General features: G+C 66.0%; 4 protein-coding genes across 5 annotated transcripts; 1 reads left to right on the top strand and 3 right to left on the bottom strand.

Annotated features, from left to right (window-relative positions):
• Positions 1-1007: 1007 nt before the first annotated feature.
• On the bottom strand, positions 1008-11616 carry SEMA3G (semaphorin 3G). Its single transcript, XM_086755582.1, has 16 exons — positions 11520-11616; positions 8526-8686; positions 7496-7558; positions 5893-6012; positions 5146-5236; positions 4918-5034; positions 4530-4672; positions 4336-4450; positions 4153-4222; positions 3793-3937; positions 3280-3511; positions 3066-3157; positions 2787-2828; positions 2390-2615; positions 1937-2076; positions 1008-1845 (listed from the first exon to the last, which is right to left on the bottom strand). The coding sequence occupies exons 1-16, from the start codon at positions 11614-11616 to the stop codon at positions 1378-1380; spliced, it is 2322 nt and encodes a 773-aa protein (XP_086611708.1). The 3' UTR covers positions 1008-1377.
• A 1429-nt stretch (positions 11617-13045) lies between these two features.
• ACY1 (aminoacylase 1) lies at positions 13046-18813 on the bottom strand. Of its 2 annotated transcripts, none has more exons than XM_086755712.1 (15): positions 18788-18813; positions 17548-17685; positions 16852-16916; positions 16235-16339; positions 16024-16118; positions 15758-15834; positions 15401-15490; positions 15114-15170; positions 14929-15002; positions 14771-14820; positions 14431-14575; positions 14278-14346; positions 14104-14183; positions 13771-13831; positions 13046-13629 (listed from the first exon to the last, which is right to left on the bottom strand). In XM_086755712.1, the coding sequence occupies exons 2-15, from the start codon at positions 17654-17656 to the stop codon at positions 13465-13467; spliced, it is 1242 nt and encodes a 413-aa protein (XP_086611838.1). In that variant the 5' UTR covers positions 17657-17685; positions 18788-18813; the 3' UTR covers positions 13046-13464. The 2 variants fall into 2 exon arrangements, with proteins under 2 accessions (XP_086611838.1, XP_086611839.1); XM_086755713.1 differs by lacking the exon at positions 18788-18813 and adding an exon at positions 18683-18769.
• Positions 18814-19090: 277 nt separating this feature from the next.
• ABHD14A (abhydrolase domain containing 14A) lies at positions 19091-20893 on the bottom strand. The gene is made up of 4 exons (XM_086755796.1): positions 20503-20893; positions 20251-20366; positions 19697-19932; positions 19091-19454 (listed from the first exon to the last, which is right to left on the bottom strand). The coding sequence occupies exons 1-4, from the start codon at positions 20748-20750 to the stop codon at positions 19272-19274; spliced, it is 783 nt and encodes a 260-aa protein (XP_086611922.1). The 5' UTR covers positions 20751-20893; the 3' UTR covers positions 19091-19271.
• Positions 20894-21145: 252 nt separating this feature from the next.
• On the top strand, positions 21146-23063 carry LOC147599506 (putative protein-lysine deacylase ABHD14B). The gene is made up of 4 exons (XM_086755795.1): positions 21146-21483; positions 21769-21982; positions 22150-22391; positions 22724-23063. The coding sequence occupies exons 2-4, from the start codon at positions 21775-21777 to the stop codon at positions 22904-22906; spliced, it is 633 nt and encodes a 210-aa protein (XP_086611921.1). The 5' UTR covers positions 21146-21483; positions 21769-21774; the 3' UTR covers positions 22907-23063.
• Positions 23064-23308: the final 245 nt, after the last annotated feature.

The raw sequence follows: 23308 nt of genomic DNA on the forward strand, positions 1-23308 counted from the left end.
GGCCCTGAGCTTGCAGGAGAGGTGGGACGGGGAGCTGGAGCTCATCTCCATGGGCACACCGCGGGACAGGGAAGCGCTGCCGGGGGACTTTGCTCCCATCAAAGGCGCCGTGGTGCTGCGTCGCTGCAGCACAAACACACACCCGCGGGGAGGAGCGATGATATCATGACCTGGCTTTGCGCGAGCTATTTAGGGGGTTTAATTATTATTATTATTCTTTTTCTTTCCCGTTCCTCTGCCGCCGAACAATGCCCGTGCCGGCAGGGCTGCGGTTCACACCATTGTGTGGGGCGGCCCTGGTCAGGAAGGGGGAGATCCTTATCGCCCCGGGCTGCCCGGGCGCAGCCAGTGAGCTCACGTCGGGCGAGGAAAGCAAGCGAGCACCTTGCCGGCAGGCTGGGACGAGCCTGCGGGTGCTCCACACGCACCCACCCTCCAACTCCTGCATTTGGGGGAGCGCTGGGGGCTGCTTTAGCTCCACCAGCCGGTATCAAGCGCCCCCCCAAACCAGCCTTGTTCCACCCAGCCCTGCAGGGCCACAAATCACCAGAAACAGGGGTGCAGCCCCCTCCAGCTGGGCTGGAGCCACCTTCTTCTGCATGTCCCCACTACCCCAACTGCGGTGGCATCAGTGCCTCTCCTGTGTTTACTCAGGAACGGGTCTAACCTGCCCGCGGCCGTTTGCTTTCCTCCCCGACCCTGCCCAGCCCTAAAACGGTCTTTGGCTCGGGGGAAACACGGAGGGGAATGGGGGAGCTGCACCCAAACACAGGCTGGCACCGCGGAGCATGTCCTGGTGCCGCAGGGAAGGGTTGGAGGGAGCCCTGTCCCCCGGGGTACGCCCTGGGCAGCACGCCACGGCTCTGGCTCCTCGGGCACAGCACACAACAGGGTTCATCTTGGCTGGGGAGGCTTTTGTGGGTGATGGTCAGTTTTCCCCACTGTGAGAGCAGGCGTCATCTTTCCCAGGCCCCGTGGTGGCGTGGAAAGAGCCTGGAGCCATCAGCTGCTCCCCGCCGCGCCACGCTCAGCCTCTTTATTTGCAGCGAAAGCCAGCCAGCAAGCTCCCTGGGGAGGTGGCACAGCAGTGGCACCGCGCGTGCCAAGCCCCAGCCCGTCCCGGCCACGGCATCCAGCTGCAGGGCCGGTGCGTCCCACCACACCAGCTGTTTCGGAGGTGGCCCTGCAGCCACCGAGGGTGACAGAGACCTGCCCAGGAGCCGGCCCTGGCATTGCGCCCACCGCAGCCGGGGCTTGGAGGGACCAGGCTGGCGCGGCTGCAAGCCACCCGCCAGGGCAGGAGTCCCCCAGGGCCGCCAGCAGCGTGGGGAGCTGGTCTGCACCCCCAGCCGCCCCACATCCGTTACCCTGCCCTCTCTAAGTAGCCACCGCTTGCCGGGGCACGCGGTTCCTCTCACCGTGGGGTTTGGCCACCCGTCCCTTCTTGCCCATGTCCATGCCAGCCAGGACGTGTTTGGCCTGGGCCAGCTTGCTCTTGCGGTGGTGGGGGCGGCTGCTGCTGCACCAGAGGCGGGCGCAGTACTCCTCCACCTGCCGCACATTTTGGGAGCTGATGAGGTGCATGATGTCCTTGAACCAGGTTTTGGGAGTCTGTGATGCCAGCCAGGGCTCAGGGCAAGGTGGACGTGGGGGCTCGTCCCCTCGCCCCCGGGGGAAGCTGTGTGCCAGCTGCTCGCTGGTGATCACCTCCAAGGCCGTCTTGGCCACCGTGTGGGTGAAGCCGTGCTCCAGCGTCTTGCAGTAGTAGACGCCGGCGTCGCGGCGGTGCAGCTTGCGGAAGAGCAGCCCTTGCTCCGTCTGCAGGATCCGCTCATCTGTCTTCACCTGTCAGCAAGGTTGGGGGGGGTCTGGGTCTGGCCCCGTGTCCCTCCCCTGTCCTCACAAGGGGAGCGGGGCAGGCGCGGGGGAGCCTCACCTCGTCCCGCTGCTCATCAGGAGGCCTCTGGACGAACCACTGCACGCTGGCCTGCGGGGACCGGGGCACACACTCCAGGAAGGTGCTGTTGTCCTCCGCCCCAAAAAGCACCTTCTCCTCGACGCTCTCAAAGTCGTCCACTGGGGCGAAGACAGACACGGGCTCAGGGGAGAGCAGAGCCAGGCTTCCACACAGCCAGGTGTCAGCCCCCTTGGGCCACCGTGTGGCTTCCGTCCCCTTCTCCTCCTCTCCCTGGGGACAGACCCCAGCCCCAGCAGCACCCACATTCTCTTGGCATGCCTCGGTCTACGGGATGAGGAGATGAGGGTGCCCCAGCCCACCTGCAATGGCCGCAAGCCCCTCTGTGTGCGGATGGCTGTGGATGCCGAGACATCTCGGGGCACCTGGACGAGCCCCCCAGCCCCATGCGCACCCCCCCCCCCAGTCTCTCACCAGTCAGGTTCTGGTCCAGGCACTGGTGCACAGGGTTGCTGTGGTGGGCGTCCTGGCGGCGGTAGCGGCGCTTGGCAGAGGGCTGGTAGCGGGTGCAGGCAGTGCCGTCCCAGGCGCAGTAGGGGTCCCTGGCCAGGCAGCATTCGGCACAAGCCGTGCCGTAGGTCTCGCACTGGTGCAGCCGCACCTGGGCCACCCCCAGGCTGGAGCCCACGTAGAGCGTTTGCTGGGGGAACGGCACAGAGGTGGTGATGCCGGCAGCCCCCACGGGTGCGGCGCCCGGGGTCCCTGGCAAGGACCACCCCCCAGGGCAAGCACCATGCGGTGACAGCAGCTCAGTCCCTCCTGGTCACCTGCCCTGTCCCCAACCCCGTGGCCGAGCCATGGCCGTACTCACGCGCTTGACGGAGATCTCCATCTGAGTGATGGGCACGGGCGCCTGCAGGGGAGGAGAGCGGGTGTGAGGCTGGCTAAAACCCTGCCACCAAGAGCCTGGCTCATCTGCAGCTGCTGGGGCTTTGGGGGGCACCAGGAAAGTTTTGAGGGAGGGTGAAAACACCCACAGCCACCCTCTGCCCTCCCAGCCTTAAGACCTCCCAGTGCCCAACAGTGCGATGACAGCCCTGAGCCTCTGTCCCCATGTGTCCCCACCCTGAACCCCCTCTGCAAACAGCACCTTAAAAACCTGCAGCTCCTCCAGGACAACTTCCTCAGTCGCAGCGGAGCTTGTCTTCTGCAGGACCACCACCTTCAGCACCGAGCCAGCATCTGCAGGGAGGAAGAGGAGGAGGATGGACGTGTGAGCACCCTGCCATCCCGTACCCCAGCAGCATGCCCACCGGCAGCCCCAGAACCAGGGCTCCCTCCTGCACACCGCCTCTGCTGCTCACCTGTCCCAAGGAAGAGGACATCATGCTGCCCGTCTTCAGCCTCCACCCGGTCCACCACAAGCTGGCGCAGGCGGTGGGGCAGGTCAGTCTTCACCAGGAGGGGCCGGCGGTGCCAGGGATACACGGGCTTGTACATGAGGGGATGAGCACGGGCAAAGTGCAGCACCTCGTCGGGAAAGTCCTTGGTGGTGCCGTACTGCCGCCGGGGCTGGTTGGTGGTCTTGCTGGGACACTGCAGGGACAAGAAGGGACCAGCTCAGCCTGGCCACCCCAGCACCCATCCCTCCTTCCCCCTCCATCGTCCCACAGAGCTGGTTTGGGTCCCTCCCTGCCTTCCAATTTGGGATCCATCTTCTCCACCCCTTTGCCAGACCTTGGTCCCCAGCTGTCCCAGGTGAATCCCAGAAGGAGCCTATCCCAGCAGGCGAGAATATGGAGAATCAGCCCCATCACCTCCTCTAAAAGCACAATTGGAGGAGCAGAGGGGACCCAGAGGTCCAGGGAGTTGCTTACCACGCCTGGCCGTGGGTAGGGCACCTTGCCCTCGTAGGCGCCCCACTGGTGGTGGGGGCTCTCCCGGTGGGCGAAGGGCCCGTTGAAGACCTCCCGGATGTCGGCCATGCGGTACATGCACACAGCAGAGCCCTGGAAGACGTGGCTGAAAGAGGACAGTGAATGGGGTGAGCAGAGCCAGAGCCACGCTCAGCACCAGCCGCATCGAGGCGGGGCATGGGAGCACCGACGTCTCTGTGTGGACCAGGGCAGAGCTGTTGGATGTTGGGGAGCAGCCAGCATCCAGGTGGTGATGGTGACAGGGCAGGTCAGGGACGGCTGCAGCTGGACGGCCCCAGAAGCCTGGGCTGGACAACCCACCTGATGGTGCTGAAGAGGGCGTAGATCTCCGGGCTCTTCCCATCCTTCGTCCTCAGCAAGAAGACATCCTCTAAGGATGGGACACCCAAGCCGTGAGGTTTCTCTTGGAAGCCCAGGAGCTTCCTGAAGCCACCAACCAAGGGACCAGCCCTGGTGAGGTCCCCAGCTCCATGCACCCCTTACCCAGCTCATCAAAGTGGGTGTCAATGCCGCCAGGGCCAGGGACAGAGCACACCAGCCGGGCTTTGTTGAAGGTACTCCACTTGTTGACCAGCACCCTCTGGCCTCCAGCATCATTCTACAGGGACAGGGAACATCAGGGCCACTGCAGCAACCTGGCGCATCCCTGTCCCCTGCAGTGCCCGCCAGCATCTCACCACGCAGACCCGCGCCACCCGGCTGACGATGGCGTGCTCCTTGCTGTCCGCCTCCACCACCTTCTCCGTGAAGAAGAAATAGGCTTTGTCATTGTCCCGATCATCATTGTCTGGGATCACGTGGGCTGCCACAAATTTGGGGTCTACAAGCAAGAGCCATCCACGTCAGGTGGGGCGAGAGGGCAGGGCCACCTCCTCCGGATCCACGCACCACAGCGGGTCTGGATGCGAGCCAGGAGAATGCCATGCTGCCCTGGTGCCTCTCCCCACTTTTGCCCAGCATGGGGGATGCCGCGCCATGGCCAGTGGGTGTCCTGGCCACCGCAGGGCTCACGATCCCCAGCATACCCTCACTGAGGGGGACGGAGGGGCAGGGGGGAGCCGTTACCGTTGAGTAAGCGCTGGTCCACCTCGGTGCGCAAGGCGGAGCGGGTCCCCATGCTGCGGAAGATGCCAGGATCGCGGCCCAAGAAATCTGCAGTGAGGCCGGCGTACAGCTCCCCGCCTGGCAAAAAACACCCGGTCGCAGGGCTGAGAGCCAACCCCGGCTGGCGTGGGGACCGTCCCTGGTCCCAGCACCCCAAAGGCTCTCCGGTCCCTGAGGCAGATGACCTACCGATGACGGTGCTGGCGAAAGCACGGCTGGGCTCGTGTGGGCACCTGCCCCGGCCGCTCTCCACGCTGGCGGGGTCCAGGCTGAAGGCGTGCTGGGCGAGGGGGAGCAGGCAGCTGAGCCCCCAGCCCTGCTCTGGGCTGCGGGGCCGTGCCCGGGCACGCAGGGGCTGGCACTGGTCCCTGCCCAGCTTGCAGGCACCTCGCCGCAAGCATCCGCAGCCCCAGCGCTCCCAAAGAAACCATCTGGAAGCAAGATCTCTGCTTTTTGGGGCAAGTCTGATGCTCTGAGGATGGGCAGCAACCGGAGGGACCCACCAGCCCCATCAATTGCCCGTTGGCCTGGCCGGAGGCGTCGTGGTACGGGCAGGGCTCCTGCTGCCCACGCAGCACCAGGCTGCGGGGAGGAAATGGGACCCTGCCTTTCTACCCCGGCCAACCTGATCTGTGAGCAGCGAGTTGGGAGAGGAGGAAACACCATTCACGCCACAGCCGCTGGCAGGACACCAGCCCCAGGGGACACATCTGGAGAGGCGATGCCAGGCCGGAAAGGTGGGGGAGCTGGAGAGGGGGCAGCACAAGGGCAAAGGGGCAGCAAGGAGCTGGTTCCTGCCCCCAGCCCAGTATTCAGCATGGGACAAACACATCATCCAGCATCCTCACGCAGTCCTGAAGCCCCCTGGGAGGGAGGCAGAAGATGGAGATCTACCTCCCAGGGGTGTCCCACGGGGATGCACAGGTGCTGCCCTACCTCGCCCCGGTGCCCCACGTAGATGAAGGCGCAGATGGGGTGGAAGGCGCCCGTCCCACAGGCCAGCAAGTGTGTCCGGTTGTAGGGGTGCAGCACACGGACGTAGTTGGCACAGTCAGTCTGGGGGGACAGCAGGAGAGGGTAAGGGTTGTGGGGGGTCCCACAACAACGAGTGAGCCCCAGCCCTGGCTCCCTGGTCTGCACCCAGGCTCTCTGCCTTCACTCTGGTGCCAGGGGTGCGAGAGGACACCTTGCACCCACTGGCAGGGCTTGCGTGGACCCCAGCCCATGGCAAAAGGCTGGGGCTTTTTACTGGTCCTGCCGCCAAGCATCCCCAGGAGAGCCACACATGATCCACATCTCCTGCCCACGGGCACCCAGGTGCTCACCTCATCACCCACCCACCTAGCAAATTCCCGGCAGCAGCTCCTGCACCCAGCCCCAAAACCCTGGGATCCTCCTCTTCCTGGCACCCAGGACACAACCAGATGCAGGAACATCCTTCCCCGTCATGTTCCTGCTCGCACCGGAGAGGAAACATAAGGAGGAAATGTGGGAGACAGAGGCGGATACCCACGGGCATCCTCGGCTGCCTCCAGGACAGCCCCGATCGCTGCTGTCTGGGATTGTCCCCTTCTGCTGGGGACCAGTGGTGATGACCCCCCCCGGGGCTGGAGACCTGCCACCTCTGACCCTGCACGCTTTCTCCTGGCAGTTCCCACTGGAAAAGGGCTCCCATCCTTCTCCCACTCGGGCATCACCACTGTTGGGTCGGCAGCTGCTCCTGGCCAGCGCCAGCCCTGCCTGCCCCACATCGTCTGCCCCCCCAGCAGGACGCGAGGCCCCTCGTCTGCTGGGAACACTGACACCGAGCTGCCCCGGGGGTTCCCAGCCTCCCCGCTGTTTATTTTCCCTTTGCAAAAAGCCTCTAAAATAGCAAGTTAAAAAAAATATATACGTTCAAGAAAAATAAAAAATGGAGCCTGCCCCGGCTTGGGTCTGTCGGTGAGAGCTTGTAAAACAAACAGGCGGAGCAGGACGGGGACTCCCGGGAGCAATTCGTCTGGGCTAGGGGAGCCTCGGGGACTTTCTCCCCGCCACAGCCCCGTTTCATTTCAGGATAAGGGGGATGCGAAGGGGGGTAAGGTTTGGGGAGAGAGGTGACTGAACCCGAGCGAGTTGCAGATTTCCCACCGTTGGGGACAGCCAGGATGGGCCAGCCCACGCCACCGGGATCTGGAGCACAGCACGGGGCTTTCTGCTCCTCAAGCTCGGATCTCCAAGCCCGGCTATCCCTGCCCACTCGGTGCAGCCACATTTGGGGAACGCTGGCCACCACTACATGGCCACGGGGCAGAGCAGAGCCCCAGAGATGGGATTTCCAGAGCCCGGTGTAGGCGTCTCACACGGCCGGGCTTGGTCGCCCGCTCCCTGCCTCAGTTTCCCTCCTGCACCCAGAGGGTCCCTTGCTCTGCCCCAGCACTAACTGGCCTGCGAGCCCCACAGGGCCATTCCCAGCGGGATGACAGGGCACAGCCCCGCTGCGGGGGCACAGTGGGAACGCCCCCAGCTTGGGGCAGAGCACGCATGGGGCGAGACTCACCCCTGGGTCCTTCCCTTTCCGAAAACACTCCTCCGTCTGCCCAGGGAGGGGCGGCCAGTAGATCTGAAACACAAAGGATGTGTTGGAGCAGCGAGAGGACACAGCAAGGACCCAGCCTTGCAAATCCATGTCCCCAGGCACGGTGATGGAGAGAGGGACAGAGAGAGGGACCAACAGCTCCCCAGAGCCCACCCAGCCCAGGGCTCCCACCCTCCAACCCAGCCCAGGACCCTTGGGTTGGCCAGAGCTGGCCTGGAAGTGGGTGGACTTGCGGGTGACCTGGGGAAAGGGTGCTGAGGGGCAGCAGGGAGCGATGGAGCCCAAGTCCCCGCAGCCTGCAGCGGCTGTCGGACCAAGGGCAGCTTGGGTACACAAGCCCTTGACCCCCTCGTGGTGACCCAGCACGCCAAGGGGCACCTCATTTCCTTCTCCGCTTTCTTCTGCTAGAAACAGCCCAGACCCACGTTTGAAAAACAAGCAAAGTGGAGAGGATGAAGGAGGAGGGGAGCCACCACCCAGCATCGTCACTCTGGTCCATCTCCTCTCCCACGGAGGACCCAGGAGAGGTGTGGGGGCTTTGCCAGCTGAGCCCTGGCACAGCTCATTGCAATGATGGATGCTTTTAGCTCCTTGTCTCTGCAGGCATCCAGCTGCATATTTGGCCACAAAGGGGATGCCCAGAGGGGAACAGGGAGCACTCGTTCTCCTGATTACAGATTTTTAGGAGAGGGGTGCAAGACCCCACTCAGCACCCAGGACTCACGAGTGGGCTGTGCCACCGGCTGCCAGCCTCGACTAATTGCTGGCTAATTGCCCTGCCACCACCATGGCCAGCCCTCCCTTGCCAGGCAGCACAAGATTTCAGATGCATTTCAGGACCCTTGGGACAGGGACGTCCCCAGGGCAGGTCTTGCTTCAGGATGGCTCCACGTGGCTCGGCTGGGTGCCATCTGCTCGAAGGGGCGAGGGATGCATCGGGGCCCAGGGTGGGGATGGAGACCCCTTGGGTGCTCAGCAGGACTGGGCTCACCTCCTTGGCGTCTGCACCGACCCTGTCCAGGAGCAGGGAGTAAAGCACGTCCTTCCCCCCAACGAAGAGCCGGTCACGGTACTCATCCAGGTAGAGGGAGCGGAAGCCCAGGAAGCCTCGGTGGCCAAAGAAGAGGACAGAGCGGTTGGTCCCCAAAAGCTCTGCTGGGGAGAGAGGGAAGCATCAGGAGGAGCCACCCAGGCCCCGAAGACCCGCAGGGTGCTGTAAACACTGCTCACCCCAAACGTCCCCTCCCGACTGCGGGCACAAGCGCTTGCCTCAAGCCCCCGCCATGTCCCTTCGTTTGCTGCGCACACGGGGGTGCTGCTCTCCCTCCCCAGCCGAGGACAAAGCCGTGGCACCAGCAGGGTCCCGAGCCGGTTTGCCCCCAGCCGGCTTCGGCTGAACCACACTGGGGTTCCCACCGCGGCTGTGCCGCAGCGAGTCGGGGTGCGCGAGAGCCCGGCGAAGCCCGTGCCGGCACCCAGCCAGTGCCTTGGGGAAACCAGCACACAAAACCCGCTGCCACCACCGCCACCAGACCTCGCTGTCGAGGAGTCTTCCTCCCCACCATGGCACAGGGACGGCACTTGGGGACAGCCACCGAAACGGGGAGGCTGTCCCTGGGATAGACATCACATCCCAAAGCAACATGGTCTGACAGTCAAGGCTCCCGTAGCAGGTCCAAGCCTGAATCCCACGGGCTGCCGAGGGGACCTTCGCGGCGCCGCCGCCGCGGGGGCAGTGGCGTGACTGGCTCCCAGTGGGAAATGACTTTCCGGGTCAGCAAGCTGAAAACCCCGGCACGGTGGCGCCCACCCAGCTGCCGTGGAGAGAAAGGGCGAGAGGGAGCAGCTCGGCTTCACTGGGCTCTGAAAGCCCATCCCAGCAACCGCCCGAACCCAGGGCCGGGCCACCACGACCGCCGGGCAGAGGAGGAGGAGGACAAAGCGCCATTGATGAGCGCAGCTGTGTCCCCAGACACCCTGCGCCGGGGAAGGCTGCCAGCCGCCACCGCTAACCCCAGGGAAACCCCCAGCCCGAGCATCCCCCATGCACGTCCCCATGGGAGAGGAGGTGGCACTGGGACAAGCCCAGCTGTCAGCAGCCCGGGACACTGGGGTACCAAGCCCCCTCTTGCTGGGGGGACATCCGTGACCTCCGGGGAGGCAGTGGCCAACAGCACAATGCCCCGTCTTGGTGGGAAATGCCCCTTCTGGGACCTACAATGGAGACAGGGTCCATCCACGGTGAGGGGACAGCCGCCTCCACCCCATCGCACGCAGCTCCTGTCCCCACCAAGTCACTCAAGTGCAATCCCAGTGTCCTAACTGGTGATGCCCTCCCAGCATCCCGGGTCCTCCTGTATCGCTGGGCCCAGCGTGGGAAAAGGCTGTCGTCTCCTTCTATTCCTGCCCTGCAATAATATTTTCCCAGCTCAGAATAACATTGGCTCCTTTTATTGTTTCAGGCAAGGCTTCTTCCCCTTCTCCCCCAGCCCCGACAAATTCCTCCTGCGCCACGGGTTACACCGGCTCGGGGCGCCTTCGCCTTCCCCAGCTTCACCTCCCCAGGGAGCAGCACCTCGCCGTGCCCCCTCCATCCCCGGGACCCCTTTATCCCCAGGGTGGGGGTCCCGTAGGAGCCAGCACCAGTGCAGCAGGATGAGGGTTCCTTGCCCAGCACAAGCAGCTTCAGCTTGCCCAGTTTTCATTTCAGAGGCTCCTAATGGCTTTAATTGAAATTTTCATTTTCTTTTTCTTCCCCCCAGGGAGAAGGCGGTGGCAGAATTTGTTTCATGGGAAATTTCGGTTTGTTTCCAATTTGGAATAGGAACAGAATAATCAGCTTAAGAATTTAAAAAAAAAAAAAAAAAGTTTCAGAAGGTTGCTCGCTCCTCACAGGAGGCCGAGGAGCCCGCCCGGCCCCGGGGAGCCCCTCGCACCTGGGGAACGGCCCGGCACAGCCGGACTTTGCGCTGGAGCGGACCAGATGGCAAGCCAGCCCCTGAGCCCCACAACCAAGCTCTGCCGCGACCCCCAAGCCCCTCCTAGACCCGAGGACGCTGGATCCCACCGCGGGGCAGAGCCGGGAACCGTCCCGGGCGCCTGCTGCCTCCCCGGGTAAGCAGGGCCGCTGCGTGCCTCAGTTTCCCCCGTTCCGCAGGGAGGGAGCCCCGGGGGTCGCCTGCTCTGCCCCCAGACAGAGCCAGGGACGCGGCCAGCCTCCGAGAGCCCTGTCTCCAATTTGGGAAGGGGGAAGATACACCTCATGCAATTTATTTTATTTTAATTTTTTTTTTTTTTTTTTTAGAGCAGGTTTATCACTTCTAGGCATCGAGGAGGAGGTCGGGGCGCTCTGCGCTCCTCTGCCAGGTTTGGCTGGCAGCAGCCCCGGGATGGAGCTGGCAGAGCCGGGGATGGGGCGAGCCGGTGCAGGATCCGGAGTTTTAATGGAAACCAAGCGCTCCCAGCGCAGCCCCCGAGGCCCCCCGCCCCCGCACCTCAGCACCCGCACCCCAGCACGGCGGGGCTCAGCAGCACCCGGGGGCCACCCGGCTCCCAGCCCCGCCGCGGGCGGGATGCTGAGCACCCACAGGGATGCCCACGCAGGGGGAGCGCCCACCCCACCCGGCGGCCCCAGCCGTGCCTCAGTTTCCCCCCTCCACTCCCCACTCCGCGTGGGACATCGAGCCCTCATGGGAAGCGGTGGAGCCCGGCGGCGCATCCCATCGCCGGTCTCTCCCCTTCCCTCCTCCTCCTCCTCCTCCTCTCCCACGTCCCGCGTGGGGAACGGGAGAGCGCCGAGCAGCCCCCCACCCACACTGCCCCCCCCCCCGGCCAATAACCCCGCACTCCCAGCGCAGCGCCCACAGCCGAGCCCCCCCAGCCCCGCGTGGGGGTCGGACCGATCCCACCAAGCCCCCCCAGCCCCGCGTGGGGGATCAGACCGAGTGCCCCCACCCCTGCAGCAGGTGCCCCCGGCCCCGCTCACCGCGGTGGGGCAGGCGCAGGCGGGGCAGCCCGCGCCCCGCCGCCAGCAGCGCAGCCCCCAGCCAGCAGCCCCACACCGGCACCGCCGCCGCCCGCATCCCGCCGCCGCTCCCGGAGCTGCCGCCGGCACCCGGCTTTTATGGGGCCGCCCGTCGATCGTCGACCGCCCCCGCCCCGCCCCGGCCCCGCTCCCTCCTCCCCATCCTCCGGGGCGGCGGGGGGGGGGGTGTGCGGGGCCGGACGGTCCCATCACCCGTGGGAGGGGGCTGAGAGCTCTGCACACCCCCAAATTGTCGCCTTCCAGCAGCGGTTTAGGCTTTGCTGCAGCTCCCCCCCACCTCCAGCCCCGACGGCTCGTCCCTGAGGATGGGGAGCGAGGGTGGGGGTCCCGCAGCCGGAGGGGTGGGAGAGGACGCGCGCGTCGAGACAGGCCACTCGGCGTGGGGTGGTCTCCAAGCACGCAGGTCCCATCTCAGCCAGGTGAGGAAGGGTGCTGAGCGGGGGGCACGGGGTGCGGCACGCAGCCTTGGGAGAGTCACAGGGGAGGGATAGGGCTGCTGTCTGCCTGCAAAGGTGCCTGCTCACCCCCACCCTGAGCGGAGACCCCAGCCAGCAAGCAGGGCCCCACAGTACCCACACCGCTCCCACACCGGTCTCCCCCCAGGGCTGCAGGATCAGGGAGAGAGACATCAGAGAATCCACAGAGGCTTCCCCTGGGGAGCCTCGGTGCACAGGCAGGCACTCCCCCCTCCCAAAAGCCTTGGATTTCCCCCCACCCTGGACAGAGGGGAAGGTGCAGAGGAGCTGGTGGTTTCTCCTGCAGCGCTCCATCGCTGCCGGCCTTGTCCCTGCTCCCAGTCTGGCATGGGTGCAGCATCCCTAGCCCCAGCCCTTCCGCAGCTCCCTGAGGGCTGCAGAAGTTTTATTAATTAAAACAGGGGGCAGGAGGAGGAGGGGGGCCCAGCGCAGCTCAACCTTTTGTAGTGGAACAGCTCTGCAACCCACCCAACCAAGGGGAACCCACCCCAATTTGGCTCAGCGAGCCCTTGGCCACTTTCCCCCGGGACGACCGCATGGGCGAGCGGCCCAGGGTGGCTCTGGGACCAGGGTGGCTCAGGGTGCCCCTGGGTGCTGGGGAGTGGCGTGGGTTGGGGTAAGAGCAAGGAGGAGATGCAGCCTGCCGGCGGCTCTGCCAGACGAGCAGAGGCTGCCTGCCCGGACCCGCACGCGACCTGCTTGGACCCGAGGGTTTGGGGGAGCGGCACTGCCGCATGACCTGAGGGGAGCAGGATGAACCCAGCGCTGCCAGCTGCTCCTGCTCCCCCCAGCACCCCGAGGCTGATCCAGAACCAGGGGGGTCCCAAGGAGCAGGATCCTGCCCGCAACACCGCCCCCCAGCCCGATGAACCCAGGGGAGCGGGAAGCGCCTGGCAGGCCCCACCACGCCGAGGAAATCTGCAGCGCCTGGTCTCCCCAAAACCCCAGGGGCAGCACCACAGACAGACGGACAGACCCCCCGCGCCTGGCCACGCTCACCAAGGAGATTTATTGACTCGCACGGGGAGGACAGGTGGCATTGGCCCCAGCTCCCCTGGCAAGCAGGCAGGGGGGCAGGACGAGGCAGAGCGGGGCACTGGCCAGCCCCTTGCCCCACGGCCGGCGGTGGGGCACCGGGACAAGAGGAGGCATTGCCAACACTGGGAAAGGCAGGAGGCACCTGGGCTGTGCTGGCACTTGGGCAAAGGGGACACAACCCCCCAGGGGGGCGGCCGGGACCCAGATTTTGAGGGCACAGCCAGGACACAGCACAGGCGTCACCATCGGGCATGATGCCATCTATGTCCCCAGCACGCTGGCAGGCATTTGTGTGCCCACCTCCTGCCCCCTTTTTAAAAAGCCTTGCATCCCGCTGCTCCGCACCCCCTGTCCTGCCCCTCACCCTCGGCTCAGCCCTCGGCGGGCAGCGGGGGCACGGATGCCAGGGCGGGCAGGAGGCGGGCGTAGATTTCGATGCCCCGCAGGAAGACTTGCTCGTTGAGGAACTCGTTGTGGTCGTGGAGCAGCACCGGGGTGCGGTTCATGGGTGAGAAGCCAATAGCAGGGTGTCCTGCCTAGGGTTGGGAGGGGTACGGGGTCAGGCCGGGGGTCGGATGGGCACCGCCTGCCCCCCTCCACCCGGGGAACGGCTCCTGCTTGGGGCTGCAGGCCTCATGCCGGCTGGGGGACCCACGGGCAGGCTGGGTCGCACTCACCGCCCGGATGTAGCGGCTGTCGGTGGCAGCCGGGAAGATCTCCAGCTTGAGCTGCAGCTTCCTGACAAGCGAGACCCTGCATCAGCATGGGCACAGGGACAGCTGGGTCCCCTGTCCCCCTGCCACCCCGCGGGCAAAGAGACCACGCCAGGAAGGTTCCTGAGCCTTGCAGGACACTCAGTCCCATCCCTTCTGGACGGGGGCACGGGGAGATGCCCTGGCATCTGGTATGGAGCATCTCCTCCCAACCCCTGCAATGACCCCGGGGACCCCCCTGCTCCCCACAGAGGATGTCCCTGCCAGGGTCCTGCCCTTCCTGGGGACGCTACTTACATGTCCCTGCAGACCCCGCTGAAGGCTTTCCACCACGGGTCTGACTCCTTGGTGGAGGTGACGTGTTGGTCCATGCATTTCTGAGGGAGGGAGAGGGCAGGTGAGGGGCAGGGGGGTGGGCACATGGCAGGGGAGGGACGGCCACCACGTGCCCGGGTGGCCGAGACCCCTCACCTGGTGAAACTCATAGGTGACACCGTCCCCAGCACCCCGGCACCACGCGGCCACCTGCTCCTCGAAGGCCTGAGGCAGAGAGCAGAGGAGGGGTGTGAGCAGGGTACGTCCCCAAACTGTTCCCCTCCCAGCTGGGGCCGGTGTGACGCCCACCTTCAGGTCCACGGTGGGTGGGATGCGGATGTCGAAGCCGACCGCCATCTCGGAGGGCACCACGTTGAAGGAGACGCCCCCCTCCAGCATGGTCAGGTTGAGCGAGGTGACGTCCCCTAGGCTCAGGCTTGAGTCGGACTTCAGCCTCGGGGGACGCAAGGGAGAGTCACCCTCCGCTACCTGGGGAGGAGGGGAAAGGCTCCCCCGCGCCGCTGCCACCCCCAAATGGGGAAATTAAGGCACGAGTCAGCGACGCCGAATCAGAGCCTGGCTTGGGGTCCCAAGGACCCCCTCCACGGACTGAACAGAAGCCACCGCCATCCTGCTGCCTGTCTCCTACCTCTGCTTCTCGCTCTCCCTGAAGGCCAGGAAGGAGTTGATGACTTTGTGCTGCAGAGGGAAGGGCAGGGCTGGTGAGGTGAGGACGAGTGCTGGCGGGGGGCATTTGGCAGCCCCAGGGCAGGCGGGAGGGTGCACAGGGTGTACCCCCTCTCATACCATCTTCTCGGCCGCTGTGTTGCTGATAAAGCGGGACCCGTGCCCAGGGCTGCCTGCGCATTTCACCTTTATCCCTGTGGCAGTGGAGCGGGAGAGGGAGGTGTTGAGCCAAAAGCGTGGGGTGGCACCGATCCCACAGTGCCCAGCACAGCCAGCGACGGGGTGGTGGGCACGCAGTTACTCACACCATGGGCTCTTCTCGCCGTAGAAGACGCTGAAGGTGTCGGATGGGCTGGCCAGGCCTGTGGTAGACCGGGGGGTCAGCAGGGCATCGGGATGCCGTGACGTGCCTCCCTCTGCTCTGCCCCGGCAGCGTTCCCCCTCCAGGCTGGCACCGCGTGGGTCACTGTCCAGGGGAAGGAGCCCCTGGGGGGGTCCCTGGAAGCTGTGCCGGTGCCCAGGTGGTGATGCCGACAGGCAGGACACGCGCCAGGAGGAGACACGTCCCCATGCCAGCCCTGCCGCCACTCACCCTCGTCCAGGGCGAAGCCCACGTTGAGCGCTCTGAACTCGGGGCGCTGCACGAACATCTCCATGCCCTTGTGTCCGCCCACCTCCTCATCTGCGGGGGAGAGCCTGGTGTGAAAGAAGGAACCAGGGCGTCCCCTGGCCCACCGCGCCCTGCTCCTCCTTCCATGCCAGCCTGGGTGCCACCAGCACACCCGATGCCCTCAGACATGGAAACCCCTCCAGCCCCGAGCTAGGGGAGCTCAAAATCCGGAGAGGCTGGCAGGGGATTGCCCGGCTGCCATGGCACAGGGAACTCCAGAGCATCAGCCAGCTGCCAGCCCCTCCTGTCCCTTCGAGAGGGGACACCCTGGGGACTCACCAGGCACAAAGGTGAGGTGGATGGTGCGGGCAAAACACTTCCCCTCTGCCTTCAGCCGCCGGATCGCCTCGAGGTACCTGCGGGGAGAAGGTGGTGCCTGGACGTCATGGAGGAGAGGGGCTGCTGTGCTCCGAGCCACCCCAGGGAGGGTCAAGCGGTGGCACCCACAGCCCCAGGGACCCTGGGGATGACGGCATCCTGTCCTGTGTCACTCAGAGGCATCCTTATGCCGTGCCCACCCGGCAGGCGCAGTGCCCTCCACTCACTGAATGGAGACGCACTTCATGTCCTGGGCGCCTCGGGCGTAGATGTTGCCTTGTGAGTCCTTAACAGCCTCGAAGGGCGGGTAGGTCCAGTGCTCCTGCAGGGAAGAGCGGCCGTGACGGCAGAGGGACGCGACGGGCACCAGCTTCCCTTTGCCCACCACCCCTAGTAATCCCCACCATGCCCGTCCCACCCCTCGCCCCGTCCCGGCACCTCGAAGACAGGCACGACGTCGGTGTGGGAGTTGAGGAGGACGGAGCGCAGGCGAGGGTTCGTGCCCGGCCAGGTCAGGATCAGCACCACGCGGCCCTGGCACACCTGTGGGGCGAGGGCAGGATGGCACCGGGGTCCCAGCTGGGAACAGAGCGGCTGGCATTGGTGGGCTGGAGCCAAAAAGCATCAGCCAGGAAAAAACATCTTGACGCCCCTCGGCAGGTCGCTCCGTCTCCGCTGGGAGTGGGCAGCAGCAGGAGCAGGCATGCCTGCACCCCCGCGGCCAGACAGAGCCCAGGCACGGGTGCAAGCTCCTGGCTGCAATTCAGGCGGAGGAGGGAGACGAATCCAGCGTCTTCCCCCTGTGCCCGGGACAGCCGGTGCCCAGCACGAGGGACCCTGCCAGGTCCCCGGCTAATCATAGCACAGGCGGCCGCGAAGGTCAGCGGGGACCAGTCGGAACGCAGGCTTAGAGAAGGGCTCGGGTCAGCAGAGGATTACGGGCGGAGGGGATTCACGGCTGCCCACCTCCAGGGTGGCGGGCAGGGGAACAGCTCGGTCACCAAGGACCTGGGCACGGCTGGACGGACCGGGGGCTCCTCCTTCGCTTTGCTCACCTCCACTTTCTGGCAGGCCAAGCCCAGGTCGGTGCCGACGCGCTCCAGAAACCGGACAGCTGCATCTGGGGAAGAGCAGGAATGCCCGGAGTTAGGTCAGGATCTCCCTCCCCTCTTGCCACGACCTCATGGGGACCCCAAGGCTCTCTGGGGCTCCCAGGCCAAGGAAAGGGGTGACCAGAGAGGGCAGGTGATGGAAGTCCTGGGCGCAAGAGGTGGCCAGGAACAGCTCGTCACCATCCCTTTGGGGCGAGGACTAGGGAAATATGAAAATTAAAAATTGAAGGGGGTTCAGGGTTCAGGGTGGACAGTCCTCCGTAGAAGTTTTGGGAGCTCCTCACTAACAAAAAAAATCTCTTTGTACTTTAGTGGGAGAATGGAAACGTTAACAGAAGGAGAACTACGAGGGGTTACCACAAGTATCCATCCCAGAGCCAGGGCAGCATGGAAAAAGGGGGCCCTGGGGCATGGGGCTGGAGGAAGCGAGTGGCAGCTCTGGGTGCACTCGAGACGTCCCTGCCCCAACCAAAAGCACCGGCAGAGACAAGGCACAAAGAGGTTCGCTCCTTAACACCACGATCAAAACAGCCCCGGCCAAGGACTCAGGCCGGGTCCAAAGACCGGAGCTGGAAAGCCGTGTTGCCGGATCCCTGCGTGGCTCCCCATCCCGTCCCGTCCCATCCCTCCCATCCTCACCATAGTCAGGTTTGGGGTGGACAGTGTCGATCCTCAGGTACTCCCGGAAAAGTGTAACCGAGGGGTCCTCTGAGGCCCCCGTGCTCTTCCCAGGCTTCCCGGGTGCCATGGCAGGCCAGGGACCAGGGCTGCAAAGCTCTGGAGGAAGAGCGGGGAGATGATTAATCACCCCCCGGCCCCTCCAAAGTCCGCCGGCAAGCTCGGTCGTCACAGAAACCAAAGTGGGACTGGGCAAAGGTCTGCCTGCTGCAAGTCCCGGGACTCTGCCGTCACGGGAGAAGTCACCCCAACTTGGGTACGGGGGCAGGATGGGGTGTGCCCCTCACACCATCCTTTCATCGTCCCCCCAAAGCACATGTTCCTGTCCCAAATACAGTGCCAGGGCAAGCTGTGATGCCCAGGCGTGGGGCGAGCCGTGGGGTAGGGCTAGCTGGGGTGTAGGGGGCTAGTAGGGAGGAAAGGGGGGCAACCAGGTGGGGCAGGGGGTTGTTGGGGGAAGAAGGGTGTATGGGGCAGGGCTAGCCAGTGGTCGGGGCTCCAGGGGGGTGTGGGGGAGTGCGGGCAGGGAAGGCTGGAAGCTGATGTCAGGGGGTGTAGGTAAGGGGGGAGCAGGACGCTGTGGGATGCTTAGGGGCGCATGGGGGTGCGGCACATGTGGAGTAGGGGTGCAGAGGGGCTAGGAGGGAGGTGTGGGGGGACCATGGTTAAGGGTGCGGGGGGGTGCAGGGGTATGGTGGCTAGGGGTGCAAAGGGGCACAGGTGTTGTATAGGGGTACCACGGCTGGGGTGCAGGGGTACTGCGATTGGGGTGCAGGGGCACCGTGGTTAGGGCTGTGGGGAGTACAGGGTACTGTGGGTAGAGGTGCAGGGGTACTGTGGTTTGGGGTGCAGGGGGTGCAAAGGGAGGTTAGATAGCGTGGTTTGAGGTGCAGGGGGGTGCAGGGGGCTGCATGGGTTGGGGTGCAGCGGTCGCATTATTGGGGAGCAGGGGTAGCACGAGCAGAAGGGCAAAGGGGTGCACAGCACCGTGGCTGGGGGTGCAGGGTACCGCGGTTAGGGGTGCAGGGGGTACGGGGGGGGTGTAAGGACAACGTGGTTAGGGGTGCGGGGGGGGGGGGAGAGTGCCGCAGGGTACCGTGGCGAGGGGCGCAGACTTGTGAGGGGCACCGGGGCAGCCCCCGCAGGCTTCCGGGCTCCTGCCCGGCCCCGCTCCCCGGACCCCCGCCCGCCCCGGCCCTACCTCCGCGCTGCTGCCGCCCGCGCCTGCCCGGCCCGGCCCCGCTCCGCCCCGGCCCCGCTCCGCCCCGCAGCCGGCCCCGCTCCGCCCCGCAACCGGCAGCGAGCAGGGGAGGAGCTGGCCAGGGCTGACGGCGAGGGCCAGCTGGGCAGGAGCGGGGCACAGGGTGGGCCAGGGGCAGGAGGTGGGCAGGGGGCTTGGGGTGGGGCAGGGGGTGGGCCGGGCACCCTCCCGTCCCATAGCAGAGGCAGAGAGATGGGGCTGGAGCCCGGGGAGCCCCGCGGCGCTTAGGGACACATGCAGAAACCAGAGCAGCATCAGTTTATTGGCCTCGTGACAAACGACATCCTGGCCAGACACCCCCAGTCGTCCTCCCTGGGGACACCCCAAAAGAGAATGGCACCCCTCACGCCAGCCACCCGTGCCTCCCAGTCCCTTGGAACGCCCCGGCCCCCCACCCTCTGCACAGTGCGGTGCGAGGCGGCAGTCACTGCAGCTGGCGCAGGAAGCCCAGCAGGGCCCGATGGAAGTCCCGCGGCTTGTCCAGGTAGCAGGCATGGCCAGCGTCGGGCACCACGGCCACACGGTGCCCGGGGAGGTGCTGGAGGCTCCGCAAGGCCTGGGGACCCAGTCTTGCGTCACGGTCACCATAGATGATCAGGGTGGGCGTCTTGGTAAGGAGAGAGATAAAACCAGAGCAGTTGTCAGAGGGGGAAATGGCCACGCTTCTCCTGCGCTGTGCCCACCTCCATACTAAAGCCAAGGGAAGGCAGGTACCAGCCCCCTCGTGAGCTGGAGGGGTACAGGTCCCCCTCTCTTACCCCAAAACACAGTCACCCTCCATGCCAGCCTCCAGCCAGCTGGTCCACGAGGCCTGCCAGCACCCAGGCACCCCCCAGGAGCCCACCTCACCTGGACCTGCTGGTACTGCTCAGCAGCGTAGTCCTTGGTGCCCACAGGCGCCACGGGGACGAAGCCGGACAGCTGGTCCCCCCGCGCCAGGAGGAAGGGCAGGGAAAAGCGGCCGCTCATGGAGGGACTGACAAGGACAGGCCTCTGCATGCCCAGCTCCTGGAGTATGTGGTCCAGGAAGGCCACCCGGCCCTGTGCTGTGGCCACTGTCTCCACCGGGGGTGAATCCCCATAACCTGGCATGAAGCAGAGTGCATGGAGTGGGCATGGGGCAGGCGGAGGCTTGCGCAGCCTGCAATGGTCTTTAACCCCAAGGCTAGCTGGCTTGGCAAAAATCAGCCACCTGATCAAGCCCCGGCAGTGGTACAGCCACAGCCATGTGCCAGCTGGACCGAGCCAGCCCTGGCCAAAGGGAATGGAGGGAGCGGAAAGCCAAGTCCCAGGCACAGTGCCTCAGGGACCACCGCTAGCTCCCTAAAGAGGTCCAGAGCCCACTGGTGGCTGAGGTGGGGGACCAGAGCTGCCCAGAGGGGAGCGCAGGGCCGTGGTCCTACCAGGCAGATCTATTGCAACCGCACGGTAGCCTTCTCCAGCGAGCAGTGCCAGTGTGCCCAAGGCCTCCCACGTCTTGGAGGTGAACGCCTGGCCATGCAGGAACAGGACATCGGGCCTGCGGTGGGGAAGACAGGCAGGAAGGGGATCAGGGAAGATGCCATGCCTGCAGATATCCAGGGCTGGGGAAGACTGATCCCCAGGGCCCGTCACCCCCACCTCCCTCTGCCACGGGAGCCGGAGGGCTGACCCACCTCCCGGGTCTGGCGGTGCCGCCGGCCCGGGGCTCTGCGGAAACCTCCCTGTAGAAGACGGGGGGCTCTCCCGCAGCCATGCCCGTGCGCGCGGTGGCGTTGGCCTTCTGCCGGCCCTGCTGCTCCTTGGTAGGCCCGGTGCCTGCCAAGCGCTGCTCACGGTGGGCAATCGGGAGGAGGAGGTAGAGGAGGAGGGTGAGGAGCGCCCCGAGGAGCAGGAGCCCCAGCCGGCTGCGGGCGGGCGGCATCTCCGCTCCCCCCGGGGAAGGAAAACGGCAGCGAGGGGCCGGGAGTCCCAAACCCCACTGCTGCGGGGGGAAGCAGGCCCCAGACCACGGTGCTCTCCTCAGCTCTGGCCCGGCCTGCGCCCCCCGCCCTCGGCCCCGCTCGGCCGCCCGAGCTCCCGCTGACTCCGGCCGCCGACCCCGCCGCCCCTCAGCCCCGGCCGGGACATGCGGCGGCCCCGGCCGTCACGGCGCCGCGCCCGCTGCCCCAGGCTCCGCCTGGCGGGAGACCGCAGCGCTGCAGGCCCCGAGGGCTGTCAGCCGCGGGCCGGTCCACCGCACCGAGCCCCCGGTGGGGCCCCACCGGGCCAGGACCGAGGCCTCGGGAGAGAACGACCTGTGCCGGCAGAGGAGCCCCGGCTCGGTTCGTAAAGGGCTCGGCGGCGCTCGGCAGAGCTCGACAGGACTCGGCTCGGCTCGGCAAGAGCTCGGCTGGGGCTCGGTGGGGCTCGTCTACAGTTCGGCTACGCTCGTCTCGTCTCGGCAGAGCTCGGCTCAGCTCGGCTGCGCTCGGCTCTTCGGGGCGGCGGCCGTCCCCAGGGCCGCCCCGGGCCCTACGCTCCGTCAGGCGGTGCCGCCGCTGCCGCTCCCCCCGTCTCCTCCCCGCCCCGCCGGCCTTTGGACCCGGGGCGCGGCCCCCCGCCAGCCCCGCGGTGCGGCGGGAAGCGAGTGGTGGCCGGCACTGGAGGCGGAGGAGCAGGTAAGGGCCGCCGGCCCAGCGCTGGGCAGGGAAACTGAGGCAGGGGCGGGCCCGGGAGCCCGCCTGGCACGAGCGAGCGGCCCCCTGCCGCTGTCCCCCAAAAAGAGGGTGATGCCAGTGTAACCCCCACCCCTTCCCGGTGCCAGGGGCACAGCCCGCCTGCCTTCCTGCCACCACCGGGTCTCGACGCCGGGACAGGGCCGGTCCCTGGGCCGCACAGGGCTGCCGTGCGCACCGGGCCCGTTTCCAGCTCTCGGCCCCCCGTGACAGCTCTCCCGACCCCCAGGCATGGCAGCCCCCCAGCTCACCGAGAGCACCTTCACGGCGGAAGGGCAAACCCTCTTCTACCGCCAAGCCCAGCCGGCCCAGCAGGCGCCAAAGCTGACGGTGCTGCTGCTGCACGGCATTCGCTTCTCCTCTGAGACCTGGCTGCAGCTGCGGACGCTTGCCGTGCTGGCCGAAAACGGCTACCGAGCCGTGGCCATCGACCTGCCGGGTAAGGCGCGGTGGAGAGCACGACCCCGGAGCAAGGTGGGGGCCGAGGGGAGCTGATACAGCTCCTCGGTGCTGGGATGGCAACCCCGGCGTCCTGCTCTGCCGGCTCCTCCCTGCCGCAAGGCAGCAGAGAGCGTGACAGGGCAACTTCTGTCTCCCGTGGCTCAGGGCTGGGGCGCTCGAAGGATGCCGTGGCCCCCGCGCCCGTGGGCCAGCCAGCGCCGGGGACTTTCCTGAAAGCGGTTTCGGAGGCTCTGTCTCTGGGTCCGGCCGTGGTGATCAGCCCGTCGCTCAGCGGCATGTACTCCCTGCCCTTCCTCTTCCAGCACAACCACCTGCTGAAGGCGTATGTGCCCGTGGCACCCATCTGCACCGAGAAATTCACGGCGGAGCAGTACACCCAGATCAAAGTATGGCCTGGAGAGAGACTGGGGGCGGACGGGGAACTGGGAGGGGACGGTGAGGAGAGGACCCTGGCACCGAGGTTGGGCAGGGGAAAGGCCAAACAGGCCAGAAACCCCATTGCCACTGCAAAAGTGGAACATGATGGTGAAGGAACGTGACTGTGGGGTAGCAGGAAGGAAACAGAGGACATCAGCAGACCCAGGAGAATGAGCCTGGGGTGGGGGGGGGAGAAGGGTGAGGGTCTCCCCTCCGTATCCTGGTGCCAGGGTGTCCCCAGCCAGGAGGAGCGAGTGCCTGGGTGCCGTTGGCAGGCTCAGGGTGTGTTCCCCCTCTGCAGACGCCCACGCTGATCGTGTACGGGGACCAGGATGCGGAGCTGGGGCAGGCCAGCCTGAACAACCTGCGACACCTCCCCAAGCACCAGGTGCTGGTGCTGCAGGGTGCCGGACATGCCTGCTACCTGGACAAGCCCGACGAGTGGCACCGTGGGCTCCTGGCCTTCCTGCAGCAGCTGGAGTGAGCAGGATGGGCTGCGTGGAGGGGCCCATAGGGCTGGGGGACATGGCCAGCCCACCCACCCCTCTGCTTGCGCACACACCCTTGCACCAACCCAGCCGCTCACCTGGCGTCCTCACCCAGCCTCCCTTGGGACCAAATAAAACCCCGAGCTCTGCCAACTGCTTTCCTGCCACCTTTCTCCCACTGCTTTCCACCCTCCCTGCCTCCTTCCCCACTCCCCACCTCCTCTGTGACCGCCATCGTTTGGGGGGTGACAGTAGGCACAGCCACCATGGGATGGGACATTTGGAGAGCCGTGCCCTGTGGGTGGGCGAGTGCTAGCTGCAAGGCCGCTGGAGCCCACCCGTGACTCCTGCCAGGACCCCCAGGAGTCTTGGAGGGTGCCTGGGGAGTTCCGGGCTTG

The sequence above is a fragment of the Chlamydotis macqueenii genome, chromosome 10 (assembly GCF_036417535.1).
Source record: "Chlamydotis macqueenii isolate bChlMac1 chromosome 10, bChlMac1.mat, whole genome shotgun sequence".
NCBI lineage: Eukaryota > Metazoa > Chordata > Aves > Otidiformes > Otididae > Chlamydotis > Chlamydotis macqueenii.

Excerpts from the sequence above, each read along its gene's own strand:
- SEMA3G (XM_086755582.1), bottom strand. The coding sequence starts at position 11,616 with ATGCGGGCGGCGGCGGTGCCGGTGTGGGGCTGCTGGCTGGGGGCTGCG. Across the intron at positions 4,223-4,335 it reads CACCCACTTTGATGAGCTGG|AGGATGTCTTCTTGCTGAGG; the intron begins GTAAGGGGTGCA and ends TCCCATCCTTAG. Across the intron at positions 2,829-3,065 it reads AGGAGCTGCAGGTTTTTAAG|GCGCCCGTGCCCATCACTCA; the intron begins GTGCTGTTTGCA and ends CCTCCCCTGCAG.
- ACY1 (XM_086755712.1), bottom strand. The coding sequence starts at position 17,656 with ATGGCACCCGGGAAGCCTGGGAAGAGCACGGGGGCCTCAGAGGACCCC. Across the intron at positions 16,917-17,547 it reads CCACCCCAAACCTGACTATG|ATGCAGCTGTCCGGTTTCTG; the intron begins GTGAGGATGGGA and ends GCTCTTCCCCAG. Across the intron at positions 13,832-14,103 it reads AGCGGGGTCTGCAGGGACAT|GAAGCTGCAGCTCAAGCTGG; the intron begins GTAAGTAGCGTC and ends CTCGCTTGTCAG.
- LOC147599506 (XM_086755795.1), top strand. The coding sequence starts at position 21,775 with ATGGCAGCCCCCCAGCTCACCGAGAGCACCTTCACGGCGGAAGGGCAA. Across the intron at positions 21,983-22,149 it reads CGTGGCCATCGACCTGCCGG|GGCTGGGGCGCTCGAAGGAT; the intron begins GTAAGGCGCGGT and ends CCCGTGGCTCAG. Across the intron at positions 22,392-22,723 it reads AGCAGTACACCCAGATCAAA|ACGCCCACGCTGATCGTGTA; the intron begins GTATGGCCTGGA and ends CCCCCTCTGCAG.
- ABHD14A (XM_086755796.1), bottom strand. The coding sequence starts at position 20,750 with ATGCCGCCCGCCCGCAGCCGGCTGGGGCTCCTGCTCCTCGGGGCGCTC. Across the intron at positions 20,367-20,502 it reads GGCACCGCCAGACCCGGGAG|GCCCGATGTCCTGTTCCTGC; the intron begins GTGGGTCAGCCC and ends TCCCCACCGCAG. Across the intron at positions 19,933-20,250 it reads GGTTGCAATAGATCTGCCTG|GTTATGGGGATTCACCCCCG; the intron begins GTAGGACCACGG and ends GCTTCATGCCAG.